The sequence below is a fragment of the Rhinoderma darwinii genome, chromosome 1 (genome assembly GCF_050947455.1).
Source record: "Rhinoderma darwinii isolate aRhiDar2 chromosome 1, aRhiDar2.hap1, whole genome shotgun sequence".
NCBI classification, from domain to species: domain Eukaryota; kingdom Metazoa; phylum Chordata; class Amphibia; order Anura; family Rhinodermatidae; genus Rhinoderma; species Rhinoderma darwinii.
Genome location: NC_134687.1, coordinates 416,792,918 through 416,816,282, shown reverse-complemented (window position 1 = coordinate 416,816,282; position 23,365 = coordinate 416,792,918). Strand labels below are relative to the sequence as shown.

The following is a 23,365-nucleotide window of genomic DNA, read 5'->3' as shown; positions in this document are numbered from 1 at the left end:
ACCGGGATTATATTCGTTTTGTCTTTACTGAACATGCAGAAAATATGACAACAGTGAAAACTTGAGCTCTAGGCAAAATATAACTGGTGCTCGGTAAACAATACAGTCTCTGCTTTTTATCCGGCACTTCAATATAACACAGTCTCTTATAATCCGTAATGATTAAAATATGTTCTCTTTATCTTGTGCCTTAGGATAATAAAGTCTCTTAGCTTCCAGGTTTAGTGTAATGTGATCTTTGAGGTCCGGCAATGTAATACAATGCACTCTCTGATGATCCGGCACTTAATGCTCTATGTTACCTTATGCTCAAAAATGGCGTCTTCAGCTTCTTGCTCTAAACACTCTCCTCTTAACTCAGCTGGATCTCCTTAACTTGGAACTCCAGTAAATGCGTGTCTGATACTTCACATTACTTATGCTCTGCTGCTGGCCAGAATGCTCTTTATCTTTTACAGTTATCTGAGTCACAATGTCTTCCTTACTTGCTACAGCTCTCTCAGTCCAGTCTCTGTCTCTTCCTGTCCAGCGCTTCTCAGACCTCTCCCCCGACACTTCCTTACTAGACCTCTCTTGTATATCACTCCACACACTAAACACTGTCGATGTACTAACCTCACAGCGCCCTCTAGTGGCCGGCCACAACCTCCCATTTCTCAATGCCATACAATCCTTTTGCTGGGTTACAGGTCCGGGACTTGCGGCCGAAATACGTTCCGTCCATTACGGACGTAATTAGTGTGTGTGCACATAGCCTGAAAGTTACTTCCTGTCCACACAGCAGACACTGGGATCTGAGGAGCTAGTTCAGAAACAAAGCGCCCGGTAAAAGTATAACCTGCCCTACATTTTATAGAGAGCACTGTCTGAACGGGGGCCACGATGAAAATAATTCACCAGAGTGTTCCTTTAATACGCTTTGACACGCCACTACGAGCAACTTAGAAACATTGCTTCTAGCAGAGGATACCGCCATACAGCCCAGGAAGTACACCACAATTATTTTTTTTTATGTCCGCTTCATACAAAATTGAGCTGTAATATTGCCTTTTGCCTGTGGCTTTAGGCAACTTTCACAAAGCAGGAAAGAGGATACATGTGTGATCGCTGGGGGTTTGACCGCTGCGACCGTGAGGAGAACTCTGGACCGAAAAATCCACCGAAGCACTCCATGAGAATTCATTTCTATGGAGCAGCTGGAAAAAGCAGTCCTGGAAGTCCCAAAGGAAAGAACGGAGCACTTGCCAAGCAAGAGCACTTTGTCCCCTGTTCTCCTCATCATTGGGTATTCCCAGGACTTGGACCCCCAGCAATCACACAGGTAATGCCCTATCTTGTGGGAAAACCCCATTAGGCTCAATGCACATGATGCGTATTACGAGCAGAATACAGTACCAGCAAAGTAAATGAGATTTCAGGAAATCTCATTTACACGCTGCATGTTTTTTTTTTTCAGCACGTACATTGACCTGCAGTGCCTATATGAATATCTGCAGCATGTCCATTTATCTTGCATTACCACTTATGAATTGTATCTGCCTAGTTCTAAGGAAAAACTCTCCAAAACCGCAGCATGAAAACGCACCGATTTACCCATCAAAACGGAATAACCACACAGAAAAATGCACGATTAGGTGGGTTCCCACCTGCGAATTTCATGCATATTTTCTGCAGTACAATACACGTGTGGAAGAAGAAATTATAAACCTTAATCAAAACTGCACGGAGATAGTTTGGCCATTTTGACCCAATACAGTTTCAACTTAAAAGAAAGATAACGCATCCAAAAACGAAAAAGCATGTGTGGCCTAGATTTAAATTTCTACATCAGCAAAATTAACGTTTTCTTTTTTTCAATTCAGCCATTTTCTTCAGTTTGGTCAATCCCCTAATTCAGTATTAGGCCCCATGCACACGACAGTGCCCGCAATCACGGCCCGCGGTTGCAGGCACAGCCGGCCGCCGACTGAAAGCCGCATTTTCGGGCCGTGCTCCCATACAGAGTATGGGGAGCACGGCCCGCAAAATGCAAAAGAACGGACATGTTCCATAATTTTCGGAACATTTTCACGGTACGGACACCCTTCTGTAGTGCTACGGAAAGGTGTCAGTTTTTGCGGTCCGCAAAAATAGAGGTTTTTACGGTCGTGTGCATAGGGCCTTACTGAACACATCTCCGGTTTTGTGCAGCACTCAATGCCTACACGTCACATGAAGGGGTCTAGTCCCAGCCAGTGCAAGAGGTAAGAATGAGCTTGATTTTCTAATAAAGTCCAAGTCTTTACCTTACTTCTTTAAGTACCTATTAGGGGGAGAATATTTAAAAATGTATAATCCTCAAATTGGTTTTGAAGAGACATACACAAATAGCAAATTCGATCCACAATTTGCAGATTTCCCTGCACTTGATTGACTGAATCTACACTCGATAAGGGGAGGAACATTGATTTGGACCAGTTTATCTGGATGCCCATCAGGGCCCCAAACTCCTGATACACACAAAGGGCATGCTCCACATCAGACGATTGCATAAGATACAGGAGCATGTCGTCCGCATACTGGGACATTTTTTTTATCTCAGCCCCGAACAGAAACCCTGATACATGGGTCTGCTCTTATCTTCAACACAAGACTTTCAATAACAATTGCAAAAAAAAAATGGTTAAAAGGACATCCCGGTCAGGTACCTCCAGCGAATACAAAAAAATAAATTTATCTCACCCCCAACTGAGCCCAGGGAGTCATATATAAGAGCTTGATCCAGGAGCAGTGGCGTCGCTAGCACCAGGCTTTTGGGGGCCCGGGCGACTGCCACATAATGGCGTATCTATAGGGGTCGCAATTGCGACTAGGCCCCAAAGCCCCCTGCCGATAAAGTTCCTATAGTAGCTGAGGCCTATGTAATAAGCTACACGGGCCCGTTACTATAGTACTAACAATATACCTACCCTCCTCATTCCCGAGCGCAACGGAGGTCTTGACGTCTTCTCGCGTCATGAGGCTGTGCACAACATCGCAACGTTGGCGTGTCAGGACCTCCTTTTCGGCTCGGTACGCAGCAGATGGTAAGTATAACGTGACCGTCTACTGGAGCCCTGTATTTTAAGCCTACCTTGTGGTAGGCTAAGGGTATGTGCACACACACTAATTACGTCCGTAAATGACGGACGTATTTCGGCCGCAAGTACCGGACCGAACACCGTGCAGGGAGCCGGGCTCCTAGCATCATACTTATGTACGATGCTAGGAGTCCCTGCCTCGCTGCAGGACAACTGTCCCGTACTGTAATCATGATTATAGTACGGGACAGTTGTCCTGCAGTGAGGCAGGGACTCCTAGCGTCGTACATAACTATGATGCTAGGAGCCCGCTCCCTGCACTGTGTTCGGTCCGGGACTTGCGGCCGAAATACGTCCGTCAATTACAGACGTAATTAGTGTGTGTGCACATACCCTTAGATACAAGGTCTAACAGACAGCATCACATATTGGGCCTGTATCTAAGCCTACTATATGTGTTACTAATGGGTTATTTTTGTGTTTTTGCTTTCAGGCTGGGTTCACACGACCTATTTTCAGACGTAAACGAGGCGTATTATGCCTCGTTTTACGTCTGAAAATAGGGCTGCAATACGTCGGCAAACATCTGCCCATTCATTTGAATGGGTTTGCCGACGTACTGTGCAGACGACCTGTAATTTACGCGTCGTCGTTTGACAACTGTCAAACGACGACGCGTAAATTGACTGCCTCGGCAAAGAAGTGCAGGGCACTTCTTTGCAACGTAATTTGAGCTGTTCTTCATTGAACTCAATGAAGCACAGCTCAAGATTTACGAGCGTCTCAGACGGCTCGCAAAATGCGAGGAGGAGCATTTACGTCTGAAACGAGGCAGCTGTTTTCTCTTGAAAACAGTCTGTCTTTTCACACGTAAGTGACAGCTAGCGTGTGAACATACCCTGTTGTTGGACTACTTCACAGTCGAGGTCTTCTTCAATGACGTCGTTTTTTTTTATATTCTCAATAAAATGGTTAGCAAGGATTGTGTGGGGTGTTTTTTTATTACAATAAAATATTTTTTCTATGTCTTTGCATTTTTTTTATTTTTAACACTACCGCCTTAGTAATGGTCGCTGGCTGATTGATAGCATCCATTACTAAGACAAGGCTTCGTGTTAGCCAGTGAAAAGGCTAGCGCTAACACCCATTATTACCCCGGTACGCACCGCCACCAGGGGTGCCGGATACGATGCAGTACCCGACCATCTGTAGTGAAGGTTAGGTGCTGGAGCGGCCGCAGGCTGGCATTATTAGGCTGGGACTGCCCAAAAACAGTGGGCCTTCCCTCCTTGATAATGGTAGCCTGTTGCTCCTATGTTGTAGCTGGCGTTATAAAAAAAAATAAAAAATGGAGGGAACCAAACGTAACTGAAAAAACAATGTAGGGTGTCCCCATTTTTCATAACCAGCCAGATACAACATAGCAGCAGCAGGCTAGCATTACGAGGGTGGGAAGGCCCACTGGTTTCAGGCTCTCAGCCCAATAATACCAGCCTGCATCCACCCCAGTACCAAAGTCATTACAGATGGTCATGTACTGGATGGTACCCAGCTCTTGCCGGCACCCCTGAGGGCGGTGGGTACGGGGTAATAATGGAGGGTTAGTGTTAACCTTTTCACCATCTAACATTAAGCCCCGTCTTAGTAACGGGCGGCCAGTACTAAGGCGGTAGTAATAGTGTTTAAAAAAATGCAAGGACATAGAAAAAATATTTTATTGAAATAAAAAAAAGCTACACAATCCTCATTAACAAATTTTATTGAGAATGAAAAAACGCCATCATCGAAGTAGTCCTCGAATCTGATGTAGTCCAACAACCGAACCTGTAAAAAAAACAAAAAAAATGCGTAACACAAAGCAAAACAATTCTTATACTTACCTTTCGGGGTCCAGAGCTGGAGCTGCAATGTCAGCGAGTTGAGCCCTATATCTAATCCTATCATGTGTGATAAAGTCTGCTGAGACAACGCATCCAACTCTATCCGGTCGTGTAGCTATAGGGGCCTTAGTCTTTTAGATATGCCATCTCCGATATGTATGTTGGAAAACAATAATAATTTCGGGGGGACGGACGGACTCTGGATATGTCTCGGGACTTGTGACCCTGATCTTTTAAGACCCAAGCAACGCCCCTGTCCAGGAGACATTTTCTCCAAACCCCTGGAGAATTGCCCACAAAATCTCCCAGTCTACGGAATCAAATGCTCATAATGCATCGGTCGAGAGAAGTCCTCCTTTCAACACATAATCGCAAACTGGTAAAAACTTCATGCAAATTGTAGTTGATAGGGTTTATTCCGGGTTAAACCCTGTCTGGTTTGGATGTATAATATCCTCAATAACAGAAGCCAACTGATTCGCCAAGACCTTAGCTACCAATTTCACTTCACAGTTTAACTGGTTGCCGAAACAGGACGAGAATGCTCGTCCTGAGCGGCGGGTACTTGGCGCATTAGGACGAGCATTCTCGTCCTGTTTGACAGCCGTCTGTGTGCACGATAGACAGCGGGGCAACGGCTGTAATACACAGCCACGGCCCCGCCCTAACAGGGGAGAGGAGAGAAACACCTACTCTCCGCCGTTAACCCTTTGAATACCGCGATGAAAGCTGATTGCAGCATTCAAGGAGGGGGGACTGCACTTTGATGTGTATGGTGTAAAAAAAAAATTATAATTTTAACTGCAGCAGAACTGCTTTTTTTTCTGCATTTTCGCCAAAATAAAAAATGTATACAATTTAAACGTTAATGTATTTGTACCAAAAAATGGTACCTACATAAAGTGCAACTCGTCCCACAAAAAACAAAGTCTCACAACTACGTCGTACAAAAAAAAAATAAGAGTTGTGAGCGTCGGGATGCAAAGCAGGAAATATAAAAAAATTGCTCTGTCCTCAAGGACAAAATTGGCAGTGTCCTTAAAGGGTTAAGAGAGAAATCGCACGGTAAGAGGATACAAGGAGCAAATCTTTGTCTTTCTTCAAAAGAAGACAAATTAGAGCATCATTCATAGATTCTGGGGGTGCCCCTGCCGTGAACACATCTTCCATGGTTACCAAAAACTCCCCCAGAATTTACTCTTAGAAAAAAATTATTTTGGTATCCTGTTCAAACCAGGATGGGATCCCCTGATTTTAAAATTCCCCATTGAAGGGAAAATCTGCATCAAATCTTTGCTCTCTCTGCAGGAGAAATTGACATGCTGTAGATTTAAAAATGTGACCACATGTCAATTTCCACACTGAAAATTTCAGCAGCGTGTGGATGAAATTTGTTCAAACCTCATCTACTTTGTTATTACTGTATACCGCTTAAGATTTAACATCCACAAATCAGAATACGAAAAATCTGCAGCAATTCTACTACGTGTGAATGTAGCCCAACACTCCACTATCTAAAACAGTCACCAATTTTACCATCTGCATATTGGCAAATGAAATATTATGGTCATAAAAGTGCCTTATCTGATTCTATGTTAAAACTTCTATAATGAAACGTTATGCAACTTTGTAACATACTTTGTTTTAATAACTCACCAAGGCCTCTGCTTGGTGTGAGTGAGTGGGAACATTCTTCTTTACATGCAGAGGTGAAAACCTGTACAGACCCACTAAGAGCTTGATACAAAATATCTAGTCTGGGTTAAATTTTCACTGCATTCATTTATTACAGTCGGTGGGATCATTTTGCTTAAACAGTGCAGTCGACAAAGTTTGTTGGAGGACACCCTTTTGGCCTACATTTGCACATTAAAGTCTATGGGCATGTTGGCGTATATGCGGAGAGATTATACAGCGACAGCACACCATAAATGTATTGTGAATGGAGCCTAAGGATAACCTTTTTGAGCTAAACAGTCTGGATTCTAAGCGAATACACTTTCGGCTCCGTTCACACCAAGCTTTTCCATACAATTGGCAGTATATGTCTGAAAACTGAAAAAAAATTATAGACAGATATACTGTGCAGTACTCAGACTTCTATGGGGAAGATATATGCCAAAAGTGTCTCCGTGTGTATATGTGTGTGTATATATATATATATATATATATATATTTTACATACATACATATACACGCATAGCAAAAATAGATGCTAGAGTAGGTGTCTCAAACTCGGCCGGGTAAGTGGGCCACATATAGAAAAAATGTGAAGCCGACGGGCCGCATTACTTTAAAATTTGATACAATACAAAATTAATGTTAATCAATTAGTTATTTGAACTACTAGAACACTATATTACTATAATAATAATACTACATCACTATAATAATACTGCTAGGTTTAAACTTAACGGAAATTTGTACATTTTCTCCACGTGCTTATTTCAACAATCCAGTTTTACAGCTTAATTGTTGCTAAATGCAGTCCGGCGGCTCAGTTGGCAGCGTTTGGCAGACACACATGTCAAGATTGGGCAGCCCCTTTTTAGAAACTGCCACGGTGACCTCGGTAGAAGCTGCCACGGTGACCTCGGTACCAGCTGCCACGGTGACCTCGGTACCAGCTGCCACGGTGACCTCGGTACCAGCTGCCACGGTGACCTCGGTACCAGCTGCCACGGTGACCTCGGTACCAGCTGCCACACACACCCCCTGTAGATAGCTCCATTGGGGCTGCCTCTAGGAGTGGAATCCCCAGCCAGAGCGTTGCCAACGCTTTGAGCAGGGTTTCCTCTGCTAGAGGAGCCCCTGACGTCACGGTCCATACACCGTGACGTCAGGCGATCCTCCTGGAATGTGCTGTCAGGGGCAACCCCAGACCCGGTGTCCCAGAGCGGAGCACTAGTATAGGCTCTGCTCTGGAACTCTGGGAAAGCCCCTGATATCAGTGTCCATATATGGAGTCCCGGAGCAGAGACGCTTCTAGCACTTTGCCTGGGACTCCAGCTGTGTTCCTGACATCACTGTCCAGCTCTGGAGAAGCCCTAGACATCGCTGTCCATATGTTGACAGCGATGTCAGGGGATTCCACAGAGTCCCGGAGCAGATCCTATACTAGCGCTCTGCCCGGGACTCCGCTCTGGGGAAGACCCTGACAACACTGACCATAGACCCACAATACACCCGTGTAAACATTGTGACACTGTAAACTTTATAGTCTAATGTACGGGTTGATTGGTCTCAGTGCTTTGTTTTTCAACATTAATCAAACTTACCTACATAAGTGAAGAAAGGATACAAATCTAAAACAATAATTCTTCAGCCAAATCATAGAGATCTCCATCAGTCCCGGGGCCACTAGTCATGCCATATACCAGATACTACTTGAATGTTGTGCGATTACACAAGAACCACAATACACCAGTTTTTTTTATGAAAAATAATTATATCATTCAGAAACATGACAATAGCAGTAATACATGGGGGACCATCAGAGATAAAATGTTGAAATAAAGGTACAAATTTAAAATTCTTTGGGGGAAGGGAGGCTGTTTCCCTGAGAGCTGAGATATTTGGGATGCAAATGTCACCCCCACTCTGCACCCGCACCTATCCAGGCTACAAACATGCAGAATATTGCTCCTTCAGCACAGCTTCATCAAGTTCTGTCCCATTTCAGTGCATGCCTCTTAATGGATTCTTCCTAAAAACCCAAGCTCCATGTTACTGTGCTCACTACATTTCCCATTAAATTGTTGCACCCAGCTTTCCGGACAAAGGATTTAATGGAAATTCGTGAAAATATTTTTCCCATTATGCAATTAAGCCCATCTTATTGCATGTTCTCTATCTACCGATGATAGAGCAGCTGGGCATGCTTACAGCAACTGTAAAATGACCAAAAAAACCCTCCCTTGCCAAGAAACCTTTGGAGTGAAACCCTCCCCACCCCCCAATAAAACCCAAACCCTTAACGTGTCAGTCTGACTTGGGCCTGTCCTCAGGATTATTCTTCCTGGCACAGTCCCCATTCTGCTGAACACGTAATGGCTTCCTACGTCCTGATGCTGGGGGGCGCAGATAGAACAAGAAGAGATGGCGATAACAAGGATGGCTTATAGCAAATTTCATAAATCCATCTAAAAAAGAAAACAAAAGAAAAATAGCTATTGAATTCTCTAAATGATTAACATTATTCTCTCACTTGTTAAAGTGTGTGTTATAGTTTTACCATATTGATCTTAGATACCTAAGCAATGAACATACTTCAGATTTGTAACAAAAAGAATGCGGAAATTTGGTCCCCAAGATTACACTTTAGGGACCGCGGTTTTAGGCAAAGCGGTCTTTTTGTTTTTACACACATAGTCAGACCGCAGTGTAAATAGAGTGTCCACATAAAGACTTGCTTATGCACCGCTTTCATAGAAGCTGTAAAAGTGCACCTGAGATCTAAGCTTGGGGACAAAGTTGGAGCATAAGGTGTACTACATGGTGCTTCGTTCACATACCCCAAATTCAATAGCTGTGTAAAATGTCTAGCAGTGGACAGTTCAGTAATAAACAGAGAAGCAACATGTTTCTCACCTCGGGTAAGGCCACTAGTCTCATGTGGGCACAGTTCTGAATATACTTTGCCACTTTCTGCAGAAGGTGATCCCACAAGTGAACGAAGAATGGATGAAAACCCGTCAGCGGAGAGTAAAAAGCAGCCATCAGCATCACAGGTAGAAAAGAGCTGGAAGGGAAAGAAGAACATTAAAGGACAGTACATGGCAATAAAAATACATTGCTGACACTTAAAGCGGATCAGTCACCTTAATATTACAGGGATAGGTTCGCTGTACTAATAGTCTAAAACACACAAAAAGCATATGATGCCGTTTAGTTAACATCGAATAAAGCAGACTCCTAGTTAGGAGTCCACAGTATTCATGAGGGGAGTGCTCCTACCGCCCCCCCCTCTCACCAGTAACTGGCGAGCCGTTGTGTATCTGCACGTATACATGGCAGCCCATCAGTCACTAGGGCAGCATATTCAGGCAACCGATCTGCTTTAAAGAGGACCTGTCACTAGGTCATATAAGTTGAACTGGTGTACTGACCTGAATAGCACGATTTCCCTGACTCCAGCACTGTTTTTCTTTTTCCTGGAACCCCCGTTCCGGAGATATGGACCACTGTTGTGTTGTTAATTTGCTGTAGTTAGCCGACAGGGTGTGAACTAACCTCATGCTGTCTTGCGCGGATTGGTCAGCATCAGAGGCATGGAAGCTAGCTCCACCCTGTTGGCTAACTACAGAACATTAGCATATAGGGAGCCAACACAAACAAACAGAGGGCCATATCTCTGGAACGGCGTTTCCAGGAAAGAAAAAAAACAAAAAAACAAGAGCTGGAATCAGGGAGGCCGCGCTATTCAGGTTAGTACACCAGTTCAACTTATATAACCTAGTGACAGGTCCTCCTTAAAATCAGATCAGATAAAAAAAAGATCTATGGAACTCTCAAAAATAGTACTAGAAGCCCCACAGAGTGTCAACAACTTACATCAAACGCAAGCTTTGCCAACTCCTCTGCAGAGCGTGTGGCATCCTGAGCTGCTAGAACTAATGAGACTTCTCGAAAATCAATCATGCCACTGGCATCCTGAGGAGAAAAAAAAAAAAAAAAAAAAAAAAAAAAAAAAAAAAAAAAGTTATACACAAAGTTTACATCCTGAAATGTATAACTTTATATGGGTAGACTAAGAAACATAGCTACTGTCAACACTACACATCTACTGGTATAAAAAGAAAAAAAAAAAGGATACAATATAAAAGAAGGAAAATATTATGTTTGCAAACTTTATCCCCTTAATGACGCAGCCTGTTTTGGCATTAAAGGAACAGTGTCATGGCAAATAATTTTTTTATATGTTAAAGATGTTAGTGCTGTAATAAAAACGTTTATATTCATTTGTGTGTTTGTGTTTTACTGTTTCTTATTTTTACACTTTTTCTTCCCTATGGGGGCTGCAATTTTTTGTTCCATTTCTGTGTGTGTCGATTAACGACACACACAGACATGGAGTACGGCAGCCACAGTCCCATAGGGACTGTGAACGGCTCCCGTCCCATTCACGTCCGTGTACGGCGTCTGTGTGGGAACTGCGCATGCGCCGCTCCCACACAGTCCTATTCGAAATTGGCGCCGTCCGGCGCCATTTTCCTGTGGACCGGAAGTCGCGGCCGGACTGTAATATTACTACTTCCGGTCGCGGCTTCCGGACTTGTGCACATGGAACAGCGGCAGCAAAGGGAGCGGACGGGCCCGAGGGAGCCGCGGCGGCAGGAGCAGGTAAGACATTTCAATGTATGTTAGTGTTTGTGTGTGTTTACTACTGTATGTAAACCTACTACACTGTGGGTTACCTCAAAAAATGGCGACACACAGTGTAGGAGGTTAAACCTTTCAAACCCCTCGTTTATCCCGGCACTAGCCAGGATAAAGGAGGGGGGGATGCTGAGAGCTCACTAGAGCGAGGGCTTTTAACCCAATGTTGCAATGCTGCAACATTGGGAACAGCTCCATCTAGTGACCAAAAATGGGTAGTATTATAAATTAGAAATAATTTATAATATTTCCTGGACTCGTGCAAAAAAAAAAAAAAAATTTGAACAATGTTTAATCACCCACACACTAAATGTTTAATTTTTAAAAAAAAAACATGTTTTTAGGGCAACACCATGCCTTTAAGGCTCCGAGCCCATTTTTCAAATCTGACATGTGCTACTTTATGTGTTAATAACTCTGGAATGCTTTTACCTATCCAAGCGACTCAGATTGTTTTCTCGTAACACGCTGGACTTTATGTTACTGGTAAAATTTGGCGTTTTTGTGAAAAATAGCAAAATTTATAGAAAATTTTGAAAAAAAAATAAATTGCATTTTTCTGAATTTAAATGGATCTGCTTGTAAGAGATAGTAATTCCACACAAAATAGTTACTAGTTCTCATTTCCCATATGTCTACTAGATGTTGGCATAATTTTTTGAACATTTTTTTATTTTTCTAGGACGCTACAAGGCTTAGAACAGAAGCATAAATTTCTCATATTTTGAAGTAAATTTCAAAAGCCTATTTTTTTTAGGTAGCAATTCACTTCTGAAGTGGCTTTGAGTGGCCTACATATTAAAACCCCCCATAAAAAACACCCCATTTTAAAAACTGAACCCTTCAAAGTATTCAAAACAGCATTTAGAAAGTTTCTTAACCCTTTAGGCGTTTCACAGGAATTTAGAGCAAAGTAGAGGTGAAATGTACAAAGTTCCTTTTTTATGCAGAAAATCTTTTTTTTTTTAAATTAGTTTAATTTAAAAATGTTGCAGACAGGATGAAGGGCAAACAAATGCACCAAGAAAAGAAATATGTTACATCACATGGGATACAGAAAAAAAAAAAAAAAAAAAAAAGGGAAGGGGTAAATAGCAACATTCAAAACTTTTATAAAATTTGTCAATAATTTGTAAACAATAAAACCTATTGTCTATGCCGTGAAAATATCACAAATATATGAGGAGCGTGTGTAATAGGTAATATAATAACCGAATAAGGTTAAGGACATATATCATTAAACAAAAGTTAAAGTTCCTCTACATCAAAAGTCTCTGGAGTATCTAACCAGGGACCCCATAGCTTGAAAAATGTATCCGGACACCCTCTATGTTGATATACTAATCGTTCATATGTTATGACTGTATTGACAAGACCTCTCCACTGAGCAATCGAGGGCGTGTTATCAGCAATCCAGCAAATAGCAATGGCCTTCCAAGCCAAAAACAACGTTTTTTTTAAAGAAAATTCGCATGTAGTGTGGCCAAATTTCTTCCTCTAAGATACCAAATAAAGCAACCTTAGGGGAAATGGGCACAGGGGACGGTAAAAGAGAGAAGTTAAATATTTGTGCCCAAAAGTCAGATATATATCGGCAGTTCCACATAAGATACCAGAAATCTGCATCCAAACAATGGCATCTGTGACCCGTTATGGGTATTCTACCCATTTTACGTAGTCTCATAGGGGTCAAATAAGGCTGGTGTACAATATACAACTGTATCAATTTATTATTTATCGCTGGAGAAACCGACATATGAGAGCTAAACACTGCATCTTTATCTTCCAATGTAAGATCTGGAATGAAATACAGGCAACGGCACCGAAGTGAGCTTGGAAGAGAGTAGATTGGTGTACAGTGCTGATAGGAGGCCCTTAGGTCCCTGTGATTTCAAGATTCCAATAACGGGAGTGTCAGATAGAACACTAATATTTGGCGGAAACTGGGAGTGGACAGCATGGCGAAGCTGAAAGTATCTATACCACTGAATGTGTGGGAAGTCATGAGCTTCTCTTAACTGCAGGAGTGTGCCAAAGGAGCCCTCAGCAAAAACGTCTCAAACCCTCCCTACACCTAAGTCCTGCCAAAAACCCGGGTCTGTTATATTAAGTAGTGAAGGATATTTCCATAAAGGCAGTTCCGGGAGAACATCAGTATAATGCAATACATTTTTTGCATCACTCCATACTTTTAAAGCCATTCTATGTAAAGGAAGCAATTCGGCAGGTCGCGTAAAATGAGGGTACTCTAAGTACCTGATAAGAGGGTTACCCGCCACTAGAGAGGCCAGATAACTAGTGGAGTCCAACAAAGGTTCATCTAGAAACCAATCTCTAATGCCTCACAACTGGCCAGCTAAGTAATAAATGTGCAGGTCAGACAGTGCCATTCCTCCCGCTGCTTTGGGGCACTGTAAGGTAGCGAGTTTAAGTTTAGAACGAGAGGAGCCCCAGATGAATGTAATGAATAAGGAGTGCAATGAACGAAAATATGACTGAGGGACAGGAACTGGCATGTGTTGCAGTATATACAAGCATTTAGGTTGGATGACCATCTTAATCAAGTTGATCCGACCAGCAATCGACAATGGTAATTTAGACCACAACTTCAGTTTCAGGTTTATGTGAGTTAGTAGCGGATCTATAGATGCAGCCATCACCCCATTGTGGTCCAGAACCATCTCAATTCCCAAATATGTAAACCTGCAAACCACATTGCGACACTATCGGATCTATCGGTGGAGTAGAGGCTGTATACATTATAGCTGACTTTTGCCAATTTACCCTTAACCCTGAAAATCTGGAGAAAGTGTCAAGTAAATTAACAGCAAGGCAAAAGGACTCAGTAGGATTACGTAGGAAAAGGACCATGTCATCTGCATATAGACCCACCACACTAATAAACCCCCCCCTCCACTGCACACCCGTTATCATAGGGGTAGACCGTAGACTAATCGCTATAGCCTCTATAGCGATCACAAATAAGGCCAGCGACAGAGGCCAACCCTGTCTTGTTCCCCTGGCAAGGGGGAAGGAATGCCATTAGCCCTAGGAGACTGATATAGCATCTGAATCCAGGTTATAAATTGGGGTCCAAAGCCAAAACAGCGAAGGCAGGCCCACAAAAATGGCCATTCAACAGAGTCAAACGCTTTCATGGTATCCAATGAGGCAATAGCCCATGGCATATTGTGTGCCCTACCTACCTGTATGATGGTCTGTACCCCTTTAATATTAATAGTGGTAGATTTTCCAGGCATGATCCCAGTTTGATCCAGATGTAGAATTGTCAAAATAACCTGATTTAGCCTATTAGCAAGTATTTTTGTTAAGATTTTATAATCTACATTAACCAAGGAAATCTGTCTATACGAGCTACATCACTCCGGATCTTTACCTGGTTTCAATAGAACTATAATAGAGGCGTCATAAAAGGTGGAGGGGAGAGAATGAGTTTCAATAGCTTTACGGAGAGTCTCTAACAATAAGGGGTTAACATGCTCCTGATATTTCCTGTAGACCTCAATAGAAAGTCCGTCAGGGCCAGGAGATTTATTAGATGCCATATCACGCATGGCTTCCTGGACCTCTTCCATAGATATAGGGGCATCAAGCAACGTGACCTGTTCCTGCGTTAAAGTGGGGAAGGTCAGATCCTGCAGATAATCCAGGACGTCATCTGCATCACTATCAGTAGAAGAGCTATATAAAATCGGCATAATATTCCCTAAACCCAGCAGCAACGGCATCACCCTCCGTTAGCACAAGGCCTTCAGAATCTCTAATTTTAAAGACAGAGCTAGTAGCATTATCTTGTTTAATCAAGTGGGCTAATAAATGACTAGATTGGTTACTCATTTCAAAATAATATTGTGTTGTAAAGAAGAGTTTACGCTTAGTTTTTAAATGAAGTTGATGTTGATACCAGGCGAGAAACTCAACCAAGCAGATTTATGGGCCTCTGAGGGGTCAGAAACATACAGACTCCGCAGCAGCCAAATTACTCTCTAAATCCTTTTCTGAGTGAGCCATAGTTTTCTTAATATAGGAAATAGTGGATCTCAGACAACCACGAAAGTAAGCTTTAAAGGGAATGTGTCGCTAGAATTATTATATATATTTTTTCAGTTAAACAATTATTATTTAAGTGATTACACATTGTTTTAATTTTTTCACAAGTCAGGAAATATTATAAATTAGATTCTAATTTATAACATTTCCATGTGATGGGCACTAGAGGGAGCAGTTCCCAAAATTGCTGCATGGTCACTGTGGTAAAGTAACCTCATTCATTTATGCTGCAAATTTGGGGTGGACACACTCTCTCTAGTGTCCTCACACAATCCCCCCTCCCTTCTTCTGGCTAGTGCCAGGAGGGGTTTGAAGGTCTTCAAACCTCCTACACTGTGTGCCGCCATTTTCTGAGCGACTGCACAGTGTAGGAAGATTAGATACAGGGCTCAGCAGACAGTATCACACGAACATAATACACACATCACATACACGAACATAAATTACATGCCGCCTCCGCTGGTCTACGCTCCTATTCCTTGCGCCTGAACATATGGCCGGAAGCCGCGGCCTGAAGTCGTCATCTGACTGTCCGGCAGAGGCGTTCACATTCTCTATAGGGTTGTATGTGCCCGTATTCCATCTCTGTATGGGTCGTTAATCGACACATACAGAGATTAAAAAAAAAATGGCAGCCCCCATAGAGAAGTAAAAGTAAGAACACAGTAAAAAGTAGAACATGAGAACACAAATAAATAAATAAAATGTATGTTAATATCATATTAAAAGCAATATAAGGGAAGGTGTCATGATTTTATTTAAATGTGTCCCATTTCAAGTTATGTGCAATAGGAAGGTCATGAACCTGTAAAAATTTAGTAATTTGGTCTGGGATACGACCAGAGGAACCAATCTGTTTTAGTCAAAATGGTTGTCATTTCCAAGTAGGTAGCAGGCGTCGGCCCGGAAACTCTAATCTCACAACAAGGGCACTATGGTCTGAAATCCCTCTTCGATCTTGCGAAACCGAAGCAACAGACAGCGACAAATTAGGTGAGCAAAAAACATAAAATCGATTCTTGAGAGAGTATGTCTCCCAACCGAATGACAGGTATATTCTAAATCTTGGGGATGATGGTACCTCCACATATCTATCCAACCCACACCATTCATTAATGGACTGAGCAGAGTATGAGGAGTCAGACAGGGAAACGCCTTGTGCAAAGCGATCCATATTAATATCCATCACCTGATTAAAGTCGGCCATACATAAAACAGAGGAATGAGGGAATTGATAGGTAAATGCAATAGCAGCCTGGAGGACATAGGTGTTCGCCTGTGGTGGGTTATAAATACACAATTTGGTGTCAATTTCAGCATGAGCAAACACAAATCTGCCTACAGGATCTCTACGAATCTGCATGGGGTTCCACCTCAGAGATCTGTGTATCAATAACGAGACTCCTCTAGAATAAGTGGTGTGATATAAATGACATGCCCATTGGACCCATGGCCTCTTCAAACAGTCAGATCTATCAGCAACCAGATGTGTTTCCTGTAAGCTAATTAGATGAGGATTAGATCTTTTAAGATGGGAAAAAACGGAGGTCCGCTTGGACGCAGTCCCCAGGCCTCGTACATTCCATGAAACACAGTTCAAAGATATCGCCATGTCTTCAGCAACTGAAATATATTATTCAGGATTAGTTGCCACAAGAGGGCGCCAGTACAGCAGAGGAGAAAGAGGCATGAGCAGATAGAAGCATGAATGATTAAGTTTACGGCATAGACAAATGTAGTTACAACCACAAAACTAAACATGGTAACTTGCAGTATAAACCTGAAAGCAATCCTATAGCAAGATAGGAGCAGGACCGACATTCAGGTCACTGAAAGAAAACGGGGAATATCTAACAATCGAACAGTCAGGTATACGATCTGGTACCGTCCATTATACTAGAAAAACAGTTTGTTGCTTTTCCTGTTGAAGTTAGAACAAAGCATAAAGTGAGAAATAATACGTTCACCAGACAGCATAGGTTGATAGATAGAGGACAGACAGGCCTGTGAAAAAAATAAGGTAACAGAAATATGAGCTTTTTCTAAGCTGACTGAAAGAGAAATATCAAAAGGATATCATGTCACCAGGCATCAGCCGTCATTGACAGGATCACAATTCACCATAAGAATCCAAGCGACGAGCCGCAAACAAGACAGTCGGTCCGAGTTCATCAAACCAATGGAGGATGCATCTGCAGCCAGCCATTAGCTTCTGACAGCTGTGTAAGAGGATCACCTTTCCCTCGGTAACAATCCGGAGACGAGCAGGGTATGTTACGGTCTTTGAACTTCCGCTTGATCTCCGTAAAGGTGGCACGTTACTTCTGGAGATCCACTGAGAAGTCAGGGAAAATTGAAACAGTAGAGTTGTTAAATATCAACGGAAACTTCAGTCTGGCCTGACGCAAAGCCATGTCACGATCCCGATAATTGAGCAGGCAGACTAGGAGGGGCGCCTGGTAGTGGCAGCCTATAGCTGGGACACGGTGTGCCCTTTCAACCACGAAGCAAGTGGAGAAAACAGTTTCCCCTAGGTTTTAAGCCATTGTTCAATAAAAGTTTCAGGAGACTGGCCCTCAGCCCGTTCAGGTAAGCCAATGATGTGTAAGTTATTACGGCGTAAGCGATTCTCCAAATCGTCAGTTTTAGACTGGCAAGCTTCCACCTTACTCTAAGTATCTGTTAGGGTAAAAGCAAGAGGGCCAACTTCCACCCGAGAACGTCTATCCTCCAACTCTCCCATGCGTCCTCTAACATTATGCATGTCTTGACGAAGCAGGCTGACATCAATCTTTATCTCGTCAATTTTACCTGTTCGAGATGTCCAGGTAAATAGTCATATAAAATGGCTGCCGCCAGCAATCACATAGCTCACCCCCTGCAATCACAAGGCAGAGTCTCAACTCAGCTGTGTGCAGAACTTCCCAGCAAGGAATGTCCTCTACCTGCTCATTTCAGAGGATATCTTCAGGCGCCAGCAGCGCAGCTCCGGTGCCGACAAACAGGCAAATGGCAGGGGTATGCAGGCGCTCACCCACACAGCAGCACTTGATGGCTCAGGCACTGGATGTCAGGGACGGAGGTATGTAGCTCCATACCGCTAGGCCGCAGAACACCACGCGGTCAGCCCACGAGCAGCACAGAGTGATGCCGTTCCAAATGCCCGTCCTCGTAGTCCAGGATCGCAGGAGACGTTGAGTTCAGTGACAGTGCAGCACCAGATCGGGTCAGGATGATGTCAGGATGAGTTACGGTCCCCGGGAGCTCAGCTCATGCACGTCCTTCCATCTTGGCTGCAGGCCACGCCCCCCGCAGAAAATCCTTTTTATTCTTCTTTAAAACAGAATGTTTTACCAGAGAAACGCAACTCAATATTTATTGCCCAGATGCAGTTTTTAGAAATATCCCACATGTGGCCCTAGTGTTCTTATGGATTGAAGCACCGGCCTCAGAAGCAAAGGAGCGCCTAGTGGATTTTGAGACCTCCTTTTTATTAGAATATATTTTAGGCACCATGTCAGGTTTGAAGATCTTGTGGTGCCAAAACCCCCCAAAAGTGACCCATTTGGAAAACTGCACCCCTCAAGGAACTTATCGAGGGGTATAGTGGGCATTTATACCCCACAGGGGTCTTGCTGCATTTTGTGGAATTAGGCTTTGCAATTGAAAATCACACATTTTTCAGATGTAAAAATGTCAACATTTGTACCTTTTTAAGGAATAAAAAGGAGAAAAAGCACACCAACATTTGAAAAGCAATTTCTCCCGATTACAGCAATACCCCATTCGTGGTCATAAACTGCTAGTTGGACAAACGGCAGAGCTCAGAAAGGCAGGAGCGCTATTTGGCATGTAGATTTTGCTGGATTGGTCTGAGCGCCATGCCGCATTTGCAGAGCTTCTGAGGTACCAGTACAGGGGAAACCCCTTAAAAGTGACCCCATTTTGGAAACTAGACCCCTTGAGGAATTCATTGTAGTTTTCATAGGGTGCATGCGACTTTTTGATCAGTTTTTATTCTATTTTGTAAGAGGCGTGGTGACTAAAAAACAGCAATTCTACTATTGTTTTTTAGGGTCTGATGCCTAACTATAATGCTATTAGTTTGGGTCTTCAAACCCGTGGTCGGGAACATACTTGACTCATGTGCTTATTCTAATGTTAAGACAAATTAGCAATACTTTTAATTTTTCTCCAGACTTATGAAGCCAGACATATCCATGTTCTGGCTTGTGAGACCCCAGTAGAAAACATTTAGAAGCCCTAATATATGTAAAAACACAAGTTTCCTGAAACACCAGTAAATAACATAACAGCATCTTCTCAATTACACTGGAGATGCAAGGTTAGACTTGGATCAATCTCAAAAGCAGATGATTGATCCAGACATATAGATATGCAATTGCACAGTACGTGGTCGGATTCTTATGAAAATAAAAAAAAGCCATTCACTTTAACCCCTTAAAGGGAAACTGTCACCAGCATTTCACCTATTAAACCAGCAATAACTGGTGGTAGTGGGTGGAAAATCATTTTTGTGTAACTAATACTTACCTTCTAAGTAGTCTCTGAACCTTTAGTATTCAGTTTTGTAGTGTTCCCGTCTCGTATGCTAATGAGAATAAAAGTCATATCTTCATTCCTCAAGCCTTTCAGAGTTAATCCGCCTCTTTACTTTGATTGACAGCATTCAGGGTGGGCCAGATTTTGGCAGCAGAAGAGGAACGAGCGAGACTGCTGATTACCATAAAAGGCGCAAAACGTTTGCAGACCGTTATATACGTTAGGAGGAGTTTAGGATAACGGCAATGAACTTTTGACAGCAGCGGCCAGCAAGGGGTGAGTAGAGTTCAATAGGTGAACAGGTGACAGGTTCCCTTTAAGGACGCGGCCTGGTTTGGGCCTTTAAGACCCAGCGATTTTTCAAAAAAAAATTTTAATCTTTATTTCAATCCATAACTATTTCATTTTTCAGTCAATGTAGCTGTAGAAGGGCTTATTTGCTGCGGGATAAGTTGTATTGGCCAACTTAAAAAAAAATAATAAAAAAAAAAAGCTGCCAATTCCGCAATGGTTTTTTGCAAACTGATTTTATGTGCACTATAAACGATACGTTATCTTAATTCTGCAGGTTATTACTATTAGGGCGATACCAAATTAAGGGCCTGTTCACATCAGAGTTGGCTTTCCGTTCCGGGGTTCCGTCATAGGTTTCCGTTGGGTGAACCCCGCAACGGAAAGTCAAAAAGCTTCAGTTTCTGTCACCATTGATATAAATGGTGACGGAAACATTGCTAATGGTTTCCGTTCGTCACCATTCCGGCAGGTTTTCGTTTTTCTGACGGAATCAATAGCGCATTCGACTCCGCTATTGATTCCGTCATTAAAACTGAAACCGGAATGGTGACGAACGGAAACCATTAGCAAAGTTTCCGTCACCATTTATATAATTGGTGACGGAAACGGAAGCTGTGGTTTCAATTTGACTTTCCGTTGCGGGGTTCACGCGACGGAAACCTCCGACGGAACCCTGGAACGGAAAGCCAACGCTGATGTGAACAGGCCCTAATAGTTTTTTTTAATGTTTTATGGTTTTCAAAATAAAAACACCTTTTTTTTTTAAATATTTTGTTTCCCCAAATTCTGAAAGCCATCATTTTTTTTCCTACTGTTGACTGTTTCACGAGGGCTTATTTTTTGCAGGATGAGTTGTAGCTTCAACTGGTACCATTTTGGGGTCCATACGACTTTTTGATTACATGTTCTTGCTTTTCTTTGGAGGTGAGAAGACCATTGTTTTTATATAATTTTGTTTTTGTTTTTATGGAGTTCACGTGCCAGATAGATAACGTTTTATTTTTAGATTATGGGTTGTTATGGTGATACCAATTATGTGTATTTATTTATTTATTTCAATCTAAAATAAATTCGTAAGGGAAAAGTGTTTATTTTTTTCTTGATTTTTTTTACATTTTTCTATAAACTTTACTTACGTTTATTTTGTATATTTTTTTTTTGAGGGCTTGAATATCCGATCTCCTGATAGCTTGTAAAATACATTGGCATACTTCTGTAATAGGCTCTCATACATGGCAAACCTGGAGGACATTGTTAGGTCCAGGACTGCCATGGCAACTCATTGGCACCTCACGATCGCATCACAGGGGTGCTGGTGGGCTTCGTTCCCTCCCTCTGTAAAACCACTTAGGTGCCACGGTCCTGGCTGCTATAGCGGGGTGTTGGCTGTATAATACATTCAACCTGCAAGTGCTGGAGCAGGCACGGCTCCTGTGCCCGAACAGTCAAGGCTCCATAGTAGTATGCCGTTTTGTGGTAATCGATCCGCTCACCACGGCGTACTATTACGGCGCAGGGCGGGAAGGGGTTTAAACGCATGCCGACTGGGTAGCACGTTTTGCAGTACGTAATACGATACCTCAAGGTTATGCCCCAAGTGTGATGTGAATAAAGCCAAGTATGTCTAAATTTGCTTAAAGACATTAAAGATAGTGACAACAGCAGTCCACCTCCCTTCATCATGCCACCATGAGCACCAAATCCCCACCTTGTGAAAGTAACTGAAGACTCGGGAAATGACATCAGTCTGTGTAAGACCCAGCTTCTCTGCCAGCTCATCCAATCCTACACGTGAACAAACCCCCTCCAAGCAAAGATCAATCAGTCCCTGTACACTGTCAAATGAGAACCTGTGAAACAAGGGAACATATTCATCATAAATCCAGGCTCTATTTACTATGGCAGTGTTCGATGTTCTCACTATTAAAGAGGTTTGCATTACATAGTAACACTTGTGAGAGGGTTACTCCCCCAACCACCACCATTTGACTTAAAAATCCTCTCGGTCACCTTATGCCCCTGTATGTTTTAATGAAAGTGAATGAAGGATCAGAACATAGTTTCATGCTACTTCCTCTGGGACATGGTCCGGTTTCCCCCTCTCCTGTTGTGAAGCGATTGATTATTCAGCTCTGACTCTGCTGTAGTTGGACTCTGTACCAGTCCTCATGCACTAAATCATTTAATATTTAATTTGCTCCTTAAACTCTGTAGTATCTGACTGAGCTATGTATAAACATTCACCTAATCGGATTTAAAGAGGCTCTGTCACCAGATTATAAGTGCCCTATCTTGTACATAATGTGATCGGCGCTGTAATGTAGATTACAGCAGTTTTTTATTTCGAAAAACGATCATTTTTGACGGAGTTATGACCTATTTTAGATTTATGCTAATGAGTTTCTTAATTGACAACTGGGCGTGTTTTAATTTTTGACCAAGTGGGCGTTGTGGAGAGAAGTGTATGACAATGACCAATCAGCGTCATACACTTCTCTCCATTCATGTAATCAGCACATAGTGTTCTTACTAGATCACTATGTGCAGCCACATAAACACACTATAACGTTACTCAAGTGTCCTCATAGTGAATATACATTACCTCCAGCCAGGACGTGATGTCTATTCAGAATCCTGACCACTTCTGTAGTGTCTGTGTAAGATTTACAGCAAGGCAAGCGTAATCTCGCGAGATTATGATGTAACCTGTCATTTAAAACGAGATTACGCTTGCCTTGTTGTAAATCTCACACAGACGCTACAGAAGTGGTCAGGATTCTGAATAGACATCATGTCCTGGCTGGAGGTAATGTATATTAACTATGAAAAGGACACGGTGTCAAGACACTTGAGTAACGTTAATGTGTGTGTATGTGGCTGCACATAGTGATCTAGTAAGAACACTATCTGCTGTGTAAATTAAAGATTAATCCAAGAAAATATGATCGACTGAAGCACATAACGTTATAGAGAAATATACAAATTTTATTGAATAAAAACATGAAACAATTAAAAACTGGAATAGGGAATGAGTCACTCAATAAAAAGACGTCAAATCAATCAAAGACCGGATATGGATATTACATAAATATGTAGACAGTGTACATGTTTTGAAGCAGC

The 23,365-nt window shown here is 42.4% G+C and overlaps 1 protein-coding gene across 1 annotated transcript in view; it reads right to left on the bottom strand.

Moving 5' to 3' along the window:
* Positions 1–8,353: 8,353 nt before the first annotated feature.
* Positions 8,354–23,365, bottom strand: part of LPCAT4 (lysophosphatidylcholine acyltransferase 4) — a 40,425-nt gene continuing 25,413 nt past the window's right edge. Inside the window, exons 11-14 of the mRNA XM_075829011.1 lie at positions 21,954–22,095; positions 10,493–10,591; positions 9,530–9,680; positions 8,354–9,081 (exon numbers count right to left, since the gene is read on the bottom strand). Of these exons, the coding sequence (XP_075685126.1) occupies positions 8,921–9,081; positions 9,530–9,680; positions 10,493–10,591; positions 21,954–22,095 (553 nt within the window). The 3' untranslated portion in view covers positions 8,354–8,920. The remainder of the gene's footprint in view (positions 9,082–9,529; positions 9,681–10,492; positions 10,592–21,953; positions 22,096–23,365) is intronic.